The sequence below is a fragment of the Scyliorhinus torazame genome, chromosome 13, assembly GCF_047496885.1.
Source record: "Scyliorhinus torazame isolate Kashiwa2021f chromosome 13, sScyTor2.1, whole genome shotgun sequence".
Lineage (NCBI taxonomy): Eukaryota > Metazoa > Chordata > Chondrichthyes > Carcharhiniformes > Scyliorhinidae > Scyliorhinus > Scyliorhinus torazame.
This window is the reverse complement of record NC_092719.1, coordinates 193,668,192-193,680,427: the sequence shown is the minus strand read 5'-3', so window position 1 is coordinate 193,680,427 and position 12,236 is coordinate 193,668,192. Positions and strand designations below refer to the sequence as shown.

General features: G+C 50.3%; 1 protein-coding gene across 1 annotated transcript in view; it reads right to left on the bottom strand.

Annotated features, from left to right (window-relative positions):
• Positions 1-11,563, bottom strand: part of stab1 (stabilin 1) — a 416,947-nt gene extending 405,384 nt beyond the window's left edge. Inside the window, exons 1-2 of the mRNA XM_072472659.1 lie at positions 10,895-11,563; positions 7,784-7,914 (exon numbers count right to left, since the gene is read on the bottom strand). Coding sequence (XP_072328760.1) covers positions 7,784-7,914; positions 10,895-10,984 — 221 coding nt within the window. The 5' untranslated portion in view covers positions 10,985-11,563. The remainder of the gene's footprint in view (positions 1-7,783; positions 7,915-10,894) is intronic.
• Positions 11,564-12,236: the final 673 nt, after the last annotated feature.

Sequence of the window (12,236 nt, the reverse complement as noted above, 5' to 3'; positions counted from 1 at the left end):
TTGATACTTTGCAAGACCACTGAGAAATGAAATCCTGTTGGGTGTAAATTGGTCAGAGTCAATTCAAATCCAATTGACCTGCAGTGAACCTAGAATGTCTGCCCAGGGGTAACCATATCATAGAATTTACAGTGCAGAAGGAGGCCATTCGGCCCATCGAGTCTGCACTGGCTCTTGGAAAGAGCACCCTACCCAAGGTCAACACCGCCACCCTATCCCCATAACCCAGTAACCCCACCCAACACTAAGGGCAATTTTGGACACTAAGGGCAATTTATCATGGCCAATCCACCTAACGTGCACATCTTTGGACTGTGGGAGGAAACCGGAGCACCCGGAGGAAACTCACGCACACACGGGGAGGACGTGCAGACTCCGCACAGACAGTGACCCAAGCTGGAATCGAACCTGGGACCCTGGAGCTGTGAAGCAATTGTGCTATCCACAAGGCTACCGTGCTGCTAAATAGCTTGCAATCTTTTTGCTCATAAAGGCAGTTGGATTTACAGTGAAATTATATCAGTTGCAATTCACTGTCACTTGGACATCACACCATATAATTTTCTTGCGGGAGAAGATCGTACAGCTGCCCAGGTTTCCTGTATGAGATTTTCCTCTTCTGTTAGGGAATTTTTCATTGGAATGTGTTGCCATCAACCCAATGATTCATCTCTTTCACATCATGCAAGCACTGTGAGTGATCCATAGTGATGGCATTATAGTTGCTTCTTGGATAAGAGCTACTGGTGTGCTTAATGTTTCTGTGGTCTGTTATCTACGGAATGAATTTTAACTGTGTGAAAACCCTTTGGGCTGGATTCTCCATTCCTGAGACTAAGTGCTGATGCCAGGGCAGGATTTGTGGACTTTCACGACAGCAGAACTGTTGCCGAACCTGGACCGATTCAGCGACCGTGGAGGGGCTAGCACATGGAACACAATTGATTCCAATGAAAAACGGTGTGGGTTTCGCCGGCTCTGTGATTGACACTCTGGAGGCTGTCAAGCTGCAGCCGCATATACACATTACACCCCCCACACACACAGCCAACAAGATGGCTCTGGTTGTGCTGGAGTGCACCCATACAGCTGATGGGTCGGCTAGGGCTTGAGGGCAGCTAGAGGGGTGTCCTGGGGGAACTCCTATACGACCCGTGGCCCTACGTTCACAGTGGGCTATCAGCAGCATGCGCAGCTGCATGGCTGCCTTTCCAGCTGTGGCAATGGTGTTCTGTGCCTGTCCACACCAACCCTGCAGCCCACCTCCTGGCCACTCCCCGCTACTCCCCACAGCCCTGGCAGAAGCCCCCCCGGTCAGCGACACAACTGTCGGCAAACTATGACGATGTTCTGGACACTTTCCGTGCCCCCCTCTATCTCTCTCAGCAACCACGACGTCGGTTTCACAATTTTTAAAAGCACAAGTGAACAGCATCATCAGGAACTCGGCTCATCGGAGGCAGAGAATCACGGAGCCCCCGAGAATACTGGGTCAGGCCTGCTAAAAATATGCAAAAGGTGTTTACTGTACGTGCGTTCCGGACTGCAATATAGACATAGACATAGAACATACAGTGCAGAAGGAGGCCATTCGGCCCATCGAGTCTGCACCAACCCACTTAAGCCCTCATTTCCACCCTATCCCCCTAACCCAATAACCCCTCCTAACCACTAAGGGCAATTTATCACGGCCAATCCACCTAACCGGCACGTCTTTGGACTGTGGGAGGAAACCGGAGCGCCCGGAGGAAACCCACGCACACACGGGGAGAACATGCAGACTCCGCACAGACAGTGACCCAAGCCGGGAATCGAACCTGGGACCCTGGCGCTGTGAAGCCACAGTGCTATACACTTGTGCTACCGTGCTGCCCTAATAAATCCGCTGTCGATGTGACGGAGAATTGCGATTGGCGTCAAATCAGTGCCTGCAGCGATTTTGGCGTCGGAACTTATTCTCCACCCAATAACGTTTCCCGATTTCTGCATCAGCCAATGGAGAATCCCGCCCTTTGACTTTCATTAAATCATTGGGTTGATCCCCAGAGCCCTGATTTTTCACAAGGGTACCGTTCATGAAGCTTTGCATGTGAGGGTCCCTACCACCTGATGAAAGTTAATACCTTATTTCCACGAAGAAAGTCATGAAGGTATTGCTCTTTGCAAATATAACATTTGTCATTTGGGCAGGAATTTTACCAACAAGAATGAAGTCCCAGTGCCAGGACATAATGTGTGCCCAGGACCGGTGGGCCATAATGGCTATTTTAGTGGTGGGAAATGGCCTTCTGTCCAATTAAGGTTGGCACACTGGCTCTCCTTGTCTCCAATCAAATCAGAGGGCACCACCATTTTAAGAAAACCAAGACTACCCGAGTGGCTGCTGATCGTTTGCCACAATGCAGCTCGGGATTCTCCACATGGGGGGGGGAGGGGGCAATCATTCTGACACTGTGTGGTAGTAGAGGTTTTACGGTACCTGGTATGCTGGAGCACCATTGGTGGAAACTGTATGCTTTCTATTGGTTAAGATGTATGGTAGCTCCGCCCTGCTAGGCAGGGTATAAGAGCCCGTGACGCCCCAGCAGCCTTCATTCTGTACCTGAGCTGCTGGGAGAAACATCTAGCTTATTAAAGCCTTCAGTTGGACTACAACCTCGCTTTAGTGGTCATTGATCGTGCATCAATTTTATAAGCTAGTTTTTTTTAAAAAGGATGGAGCTCCGAATCAAGCTGGAGTGTCTGCAACTCAGCCCCCACGCAGCGAACTCAGCGGTAATCTTCAAGCACTGGCTGGCGTGCTTTAAAGGGTATATCGGGACGGCCGAAAACACACCCACGGGAGAACAGAAAATGCAAGTCCTGCACTCAAGGGTGAGCCCGGAGATTTACACCCTCATTGAGGAAGCGGAAGACTTTGACGCAGCAATAGAGCTGCTAAAAGTATATTATATTCGCCCGGTAAACCAGGTCTACACCCGGCACCTGCTAGCAATGAGGCGACAAACCCCTGGGGGATCACTGGAAGAATTCTACCGTGCACTCCTGGTGTTGGTGAGAAATTGCAGCTGCCCGCAAGTTTCGGCGAGAGAACACACTGAACTCTTGGTCTGGGAAGCTTTCGTAGCAGGTATGCTATCCTCACAAATCCACCAGCGACTGCTAGAAAAAGACACTCTAGGTCTCAAGGAGGCATGGGCTCGTGCAGGCTCCCTGGATGTGGCCTCCAGAAACGCCCGCGCGTATGTTCCCAACTGCGCGGCAGCCCCCTGGGCAGTGTGGAACCCCTCCGCAGCCGACCCCAAGACATCCCCCATTCCCCCACAAGCCGGTGCTGCAAGGCGGCCTGGCAACCCCGGGGGGCCCCGCTGCTACTTTTGCGGGTAGGCCAAGCACCCCCGCCAGCGCTGCCCAGCCCGCGCATCCACCTGCAAGGGTTGCGGTAAAAAGGCCCGTGCGGTTGCCGCGGTCTCCGGCAGTGAATGCGGACCGCCACCACAAACCTCTCCACAGTTCCCGAGCGACCAGCGGTCGCCGCCACCTTCCTACTCCAGGGCCACGTGCGGCCCTCGGTCGCCATCTTGTCCCGGCGACGCCACGTTAGAGGGATGGCCGTCGCCATTTTGTGTACCCCCAGCCATGTGCGACCAATCGGAGTCGCCATCTTGGATGAACCCCCAGGACCCCAGCTCGGCTGACCACACACTGCCCGAAGAGAACACTCGACTGCTGCGATTAGCCTCGGTGACTCTGGGTCAGTCCTGGCCTCGAACACTCTCAACTGCTACAACAACTGTATTTATCAACGGGCACGAGACGTCCTGCCTAATCGAATCTGGGAGCACGGAAAGCTTCATACACCCCGACACGGTAAGGCGCTGTTCTCTCCTCGTCCACCCCGTTAATCAAAAAATCTCCCTGGCCTCCTGTTCCCACTCAGTGGAGATAAAGGGGTTTGTGTAGCAAACCTCACAGTCCAGGGAAGGGAGTTCAAAAATTTCCATCTCTACGTCCTTCCCCACCTCTGCGCGGCCACACTCCTAGGTTTCGACTTCCAGTGTAACCTCCAAAATCTAACCTTCAAATCTGGCGGCCCTATACCCCCCTCACTTCCCTGTTTGCGAAGCTCACCCCGGAATCCAAACCCGTCGCCACCAGGAGCAGACAATACAGTGCCCAGGACCGGATCTTTATTAGGTCAGAGGTCCAAAGGCTACTGAGAGAAGGAGTCACTGAAGCCAGCAACAGTCCCTGGAGAGCTCAAGTAGTGGTGGTAAAGACCGGGGAGAAGCATAGGATGGTCATCGACTACAATCAGACCATCAACAGGTTTACACAGCTCGACGCGTACCCTCTCCCCCACATATCCGACCTGGTAAACAGGATCACGCATTACATGGTCTTCTCCACGGTGGATCTTAAGTCCGCCTACCAACAGCTCCCCATCCGCACTAGTGACGCAAATACACTGCCTTCGAGGCAGATGGGTGGCTCTACCACTTCTTAAGGGTTCCCTTCGGTGTCACCAACGGGGTCTCAAGCTTCCAGCGCGAGATGGACCAAATGGTTGACCGGTACGGTCTACGGGCAACATTCCCGTATCTCAATAATATCACCATCTGCGGCCACGACCAGCAGGACCACGACACCAACCTCCGAAAATTCCTCCAGACCGCAAAAATCCTTAACCTTACATACAACAAGGATAAATGTGTGTTTAGCACCGACCGCCTTGCCATCCTCGGCTACGTAGTGCGAAATGCAGTTATAGGCCCCGACCCTGAATGCATGCGCCCCCTTATGGAGTTCCCCCTCCTTCACTTCTCCAAGGCCCTGAAGAGCTGCCTAGGGTTTTTCAGTTACTACGCCCAGTGGGTCCCCAACTATGCGAACAAGGCCCGTCCCCTGATCCAATCCACAGCTTTTCCCCTGTCGATAGAGGCCCGCCAGGCCTCCAGCTGCATCAAAGCAGACATTGCAAAGGCCACGATGCACACCATCCACGAGACCCTCCCCTTCCAGGTCGAGAGCGACGTGTCTGACGTAGCTCTGGCAGTCACCCTCAACCAAGCGGGCAGGCCCATGGCCTTCTTCTCACATACCCTCCATGCTTCTGAAATTTGCCACTCCTCAGTCGAAAAGGAGGCCCAGGCCATAGTACAAGCTGTGCGACATTGCAGGCATTACCTGGCCGGCAGGAGATTCACTCTCCTTACTGACCAACGGTCGGTTGCTTTCATGTTCGATAATGCACAGCGGGGCAAGATAAAAAACGATAAGATCTTGCGGTGGGGGATCAAACTCTCCACCTACAACTACGAGATCTTGTATCGTCCAGGGAAGCTAAACGAGCCTCCTGACGCCCTGTCCCGCGGCGCATGTGCCACCGCACAAGTGGACCGCCTCCGAGCCCTCCACGAGGACCTTTGCCACCCGGGGGTCACTCGCTTTTTCCATTTTATCAAGACCCGCAACCTGCCCTACTCCATCGAGGAGGTCAGGACAGCCACCAGGGACTGCTAAATCTGCGCGGAGTGCAAACCGCCCTTCTACCGGCCAGAGAAAGCGCATCTGTTAAAGGCTTCCCGTCCCTTTGAACGCCTCAGCATGGACTTCAAAGGCCCCCTCCCCTCCGCCGACCGCAACACGTGCTTCCTGAACGTGATTGACGAGTACTCCCGGTTCCCATTCGCCATCCCCTGCCCCGACATGACCGCAACAGGTAGAGAGGGAGAACGGAACGGTCTGGAAGACCGTCCTACTGGCCCTACGGTCCAGGAATCTCTCAGTGTCCCGCTGGCAGGAAGTCCTCCCGGATGCCCTCCACTCCATCCGGTCACTGCTTTGTACCACCACCAACCAGACACCTCACGAACGTCCCCTTGTCTTCCCCAGGAAGTCCTCCTCTCGGACCTCGCTCCCGACCTGGCTGGCAGCACCCGGACCCATCCTGCTCCAAAAACACGTGCGGGCGCACAAGTCGGACCCGTTGGTCGAGAGGGTCCATCTTCTCCACGCTAACCCCCAGTACGCCTACGTGGCATACCCCGACGGCCGACAAGATACGGTCTCCCTGCGAGACCGGGCGCCCGCCGGAGCCCCACGCACATCCCAGCCACCAGTCCCACCCTCCCCTCCACCAGGGCACCTTACAGGGGGATCGGTCCTTCCGCCGGCCCCATCTTGGCCCCCCCACCCACCGACGCACCCCGCAGGCGCTCCCTTCCCAGGTCAACCGTTTTCCCCACCAGCACCGTCTAGGGGTGTCGAAGCTGCCATGGAGATCAAAGCCACACTCCCGGAGTCACAGGCACCCAAGCCTCCACCGGAGTCACCACCGATGCTCCGACGATCACAGAGGACGACCAGGGTCCCCGATCGACTGATTGCTTCATTTTAAATTGTAAACTGTAAATTTAAATCATCAATTGTAAATAGTTATTAGAATTGTAAATAGTTACAAAACGCTGTACGGAGGTATTACGGTACCTCCATAACTAATTCTACCACGTTGCCATGTTTGTAGTATCAGGCCACCACCCCCGCCGGACTCTTTTTTAACAGGGGTGAATGTGATAGTAGAGGTATTACGGTACCTGGTATGCTGGAGCACCATTGGTGGAAACTGTATGCTTTCTATTGGTTAAGATGTATGGTAGCTCCGCCCTGCTAGGTGGGGTATAAGAGCCCGTGCCGCCCCAGCAGCCTTCTTTCTGTACCTGAGCTGCTGGGGGAAACATCTAGCTTAGTAAACCCTTCAGTTGGACTGCAACCTCGCTTTAGTGGTCATTGATCGTGCATCACACTGGTAAAAGAAAATGGTAGTCAGTAGTCTAATTAATTTGCCACCTGCCTCTGGATGGCAGATGACCAAGCTGCTGCCATTCCCACATCTGGGAATATCCCATGACAGTGTAATGATGTCAGGCTTCCTTCTTGGTGCATTTCAACGCCCTGTAGCTGATGCCAGACATTTGTGGTCATCTTTTGTGTGAATCACAAGTGACAAAGACAGCTCTTCTTTGCTATGTCCAGGGAAGTGCAAAAGGTGTCTGAAGCCACAGGTTTCAGCCTACCGACAGGTGTGTAGGAAGTTTCTCTCAAGTGTTTCACCTACATTTGTTAGCACATCCTGGATACCGCTGTATCTAAGCACAACAGTTCTATCAGGTATGCTAAGGAATACCCGTCGTCACCAATTACAATCATTTAAGTTGTAACAGCAATCAGGGATAGTAAAGGAAAATAATTACAAATAAATAAATCCTAAAAATAGAGCACAAAGACTTGAACAAATTGCATCCCAATCTAAAGGAAAATGCAAATGAAATAACACCCGTCACAATTACGCATCTCCCTTCGAGAAACATAATAGATCCCAGGATTACTGGATTACAGGATTTTCTATGGCAAGATCCAAGATGATGCAGCGCTTCAAATGAGAAATTTTACAAGGGACATGATTCAAGTAAAAACGCATTAAAAATTATCCACATGTTTTTCAGCAGTTCAGCTTCCTCTTGGCTTCAAAATTACCCATCCCAAAACACAGCTTGCAAACCTCACACATCCTACTTTCTAATTTATCCACACCACATATCTGGCTCTGGATTACCAGCACAGTCTTGCTAAATTAGGCTATCATGTACAGTGAGCATATTGTATATATCAATATAACAGAATTGCTATGACCATGGGATACCTTTCTGTAATAAATCTTCCACAGGCATTTAGAGCTAAATGGTTCATTAAGACTTGAGCTGTTGATTTTTATGAAAACTACCTGCAGTCTCTGATGTTTTGCTGACTGCTCCTTTCGAAGCCTCGAGGACACAAGAGGTTCTGGCTTATCACGCAGGAGGTACAGGCTGTGGTTGTCGTCAGATTTATCTGCTCATCGCATCTTTGATGTTTCTATGATTGTTTATAAACAGGAGGAGAAAAGGGATGAAAATGTTTCCATCAGACAGTTTAGGGCAATTTTCAGTTTCACCTCTTGGGCTGTAAACTAGCAGACTGGATTGCCTCCCCGTTACAGAGTTCACTTAATTGTCATTTCCATTCAACGCCATGGCGATGAAAATTGGATGCATTGTGTAGAAGAGGAATGCACCAGAGTCTGAACCAGAGATGGCAAAATCACACTCTCAAAATCACAGAGTTAAAATCACACTCTCAACGATGATTCCATACCTATTTTAATTTATCAACGAAATGTGTTGTATTTTAAGTGATAAGTACTTGTGAACTCAAAATGGTCTCAATTGGATTACATTTTGGTGGCACAGTGGTTAGCACTGCTGCCTCACAGCGCCAGAGAGGCGGGTTCAATTCCAGCCTTGGGTGACTGTCTGTGTGGAGTTGCACTTTCTCCCTGTGTCTGCGTGGGTTTCCTCTGGTGCTCTAGTTTCCTCTCACAGTCCCACAGTCCAAAGATGTGGTATACTTGCCTTTATCAATAGAGGCATAGATTACAAAAGCAAGGAAGTCATGTTAGAGTTCTATAGAACATTGGTGAGGCCACTGTTGGAGTACTATCTGCAGTTTTGGTCACCACATTGTAGGAAGGATGTGATTGCACTGGAGCGGGTGCAGAGGCGATTCACCAGGATGTTGCCTGGGATGTTGCATTTAAGTTATGAAGAGAGGTTGAATGCGTTTGGGTTGTCTTTGCTGGAGCAGAGGAGACTGAGGGGTGACCTGATCAAGGTGTACAACATTATGAGGGACATGGACAGGGTGGATAGGGAACAGCTGTTTCCCTTAGTTGAAGGGTCGGTTATGAGGGGACACAAGTTCAAGGTGAGGGGCGGAAGGTTCAGGGGGGATTCGAGAAAAAAGGTTTTTACCCAGAGGGTGGTGACGGTCTGGAACGCATTGCCTGGGAGGGTGGTAGAGGCGGGTTGCCTCCTATCCTTTAAAGAATACCTGGATGAGCACTCGGCACGCCTTAACATTCAAGGCTATGGGACAAATGCTGGCAAATGGGATTAGGATTGGTAGATCAGGTATCTTTCATGTGGCAGTGCAGACTTGATGGGCCAAAGGGCCTTATCTGCATTGTATTTTTCTGTGATTCTGGACAGGTTAAGTAGATTGGTCATTCTAAATTGCCCCTTAGTGTCCAACAGGTTAGGTGGGGTTACCCGGTTATGGGAATAAGGTTGGGACGTGGGCCTAGGTAGGGTACTTTTTCCAAGGGTCGTGCAGACACGATGGGCCGAATGGCCTCCTTCTACACTGTAGAGATTCTATGATTTTATGATTATCCCAAACACCTATACTTCAGTCAGCCAAAGCATTGGATCAAACCTCTGGTTTATAATATCGATGGTAACATCACTGGTAGAAAGTGTCACTCAAAAGAGACCATGAAAATCATATTGATACCTGTGGTACATATTTTAGTGTTCACTTGCCTTAGGATTTTAGAAATTAAATAAAGTAGAGCACACGGGATCTCCATTACCATTCAGAAATAAAAGTAGCAGATATTGAGACGGCATCTTTCGGAGAGAAGGGAAACCCAATAGAAATTTGGGAATGTGGTTGGGGAGGGGGAGTTGGATGAATGCAAAACATTATTATAAGGATTATAACCCAACCAGTTTAGAATGACCAGCCTATATTTTGAATGGGCTGTCAGAAATGTCTAAAATACAAACTAAACAATTGTGGGTTTCATTTCCACCATGTGTCACGTTTAGCAAGATGCTGAACACATTTCCATCACCTCCTGTATGCATTATTTAAGCAGTTTGATAGTATGGCACTGGTAGGAATGTAAGAACTGCATGGTGGCACATTGTCTCACAGCGCCAGGGACCCGGGTTCAATTCAGGTCCCGGATGACTGTGTGAAGTTTGCACTTTCTCCCCGTGTCTGCGTGGGTTTCCTCCGGGTGCTCCGGTTTCCTCCCACAGTCCAAAGTTTGCAGGTTCAGTAGATTGGCCATACTAAATTGTCTCTTAGTGTCCAAAAGGTTAGGTGGGATTACTGGGTTATGGGGATAGGGTGGAGGCATGGACTTAAGTCGGGTGCTCTTTCCGAGGGCTGGTGCAGGCTCGATGGGCCTAATGGCCTCCTTCTGCACTGTAAACTCTACGATTCTAAAGCCCTGCTCTAATCTAATGCTAAAAATAATGCACAGACAGAATTAATCCCATGAAAAGTCTAGATTTAAGATTTTTGTATTTTATGTTACAGAGGCATCGGTTACTAAAATGTTGGTAAACCAATATTTGTAAACATCAGAATTGAAATCCTCCTCACACCCATGGTCACTGCACCATATATCACCCCACCCAGTTCCTACCACCCTCCCCCTTTTGATTATGAACTTGGCTAAAAGCCAATTCTATTCAACGCGAATGCACAATAAAGCAACTTGCTAAAACACACATATTGGTGCTAGAAGCAAAAAGAAATGACCAACTGTAGGTGTCCATGTTTTACCTCAGGAGTACAATCTTTGATTTGTTGCCCCTCCCCGTCCCTCAGTCGCAAAGATCTAGAGCAAAGCAGCCCGGCGGTAAAGGCTTGCTGCCCTCCAACCATACCAGGACAATCTGATATCTCTGAATCACAACCCCCAGCATGTCTGTATCCCCTCCTTTGAAAGGCGGAGGATAGGGAGGCTGGGGGGTTGCTCAGCAGAATTAATGAAAAGAATGGTTTACCCCACTTCCACCAAGAAGAGAAATGTATCACTGAGGGGTTGGGCGGGGAAGGCAGTGGGGTGGACATGGAAAGAACACTGGACTGGAAAGTGGACTGCACCCTCCCACAGAATAAGAAAAAGTACACAGAGTTCTAACCCGAAGCAGTGTGGTAGAGAAGGTGTATATATATATCGGAGAACTGCCACCCTGACCACAGTGAGCAGGGTCCTTACCTTCCTCTGGGCTGTTACACAGCCAGGGCACTGAGTGACCGCCAGTAACAGCCCCAGTGCCGCCAAACGCCAGGAAGGGACACTTTCCATCGCTCCGGCGTCCGTCAGCTGAGACTTGGACTTATAGTTGCTGCTCTTCTCTGCTCGCTCGGCGGTCTCGTCGGTCGCAGATGTTCAGCACCGAGCGGATCCCAGGTCTCCAAACACACTGGCCGGATTTAAACAACAACCAGACTGAGAGAGCGTGGTGGGGGGGGGGGGGGGGGGGTGGAGAGAGAGCCTCTCATCTGCTGTGCGCCTCGCCCACCTCTCAAATACAAGTGGACTTGAAGATGGGAATGAAAGCTAGGGTGAGCGGTCGATTAAAAAAAACAACGGAAAAGAATGTTGTGTTTCTGAGAGGATTAGCTCTGTCAATGTACGGAACAGAAATTCGCGTTCAAAATGTGCTGCAGAAAACAGGACAATCAGGGATTTCCTCTGGTGGTATCAGAGCGGGACAGGAGTTCGGAAATCCGCCTGTTTCTCACAAACCCGGGTGCCCGGGATGTTTCCGCTCTGCTCACTTGTCACCCCCGTCTCCTGGTGCGCGCCAGTTGTTGAGAGTTTTGTTCTCTGTATTGTGCAGACTGTTCAGCCCAGAGCAACAACTCATAAAGGCACAGACACACTGTAACGCTTCACGTACCGGCTCCTGAACTGTCCCTTCATATTTTACACAGCCATGAAAGAGGAGCTTCCACTCTCCAGCCAGAGAGCGGGGGGGGGGGGGGGGGCACATCCAGAAAACAAACTCTCTGAACACGAAATCACAGATGATGCTGCACTTCTGTCAATAACTCAATATTTGCAACCGTTAGCTCCCCCCCCCCCCCCCCCCCATTGTCTGTCGCAGGAAGTAGCCTGTAAGTTTGGTTATAAACATCCCAATCTTTTGGTCATAAAATATTCCCAAGTGGTGTCGCTTTCCCCCTCCCCCCCCCGACTGATCGTGAAAGATTAATAGTTTCAGTTGCAACATTAGCTGCTGGATTCAACGCCAGTTGGGACGTACATCTGGCTTCTCTTCTGTAATGATCCTTTGTCTCTCTCTAGTCATTGATTTAATGATTGGCACAGTTAGCTCTTTGTGGCCAACTTGCCTGCCAGAGCTGTGAAATTCTGGGCACTGCCAACACCAGGCAGTGATGCCTTTGGTGGCTGTCTTGACTTAAAATGAGGTAAAATATTAGAATTTGACGGTTTTCAAAATGCATCCGTATCCCTTTGTGGGGTGGGATAAGATGATCTCCTTCCTGGCTAAGTGCATATCATTCATCCCCCATGTTAAATTAACAAGTTC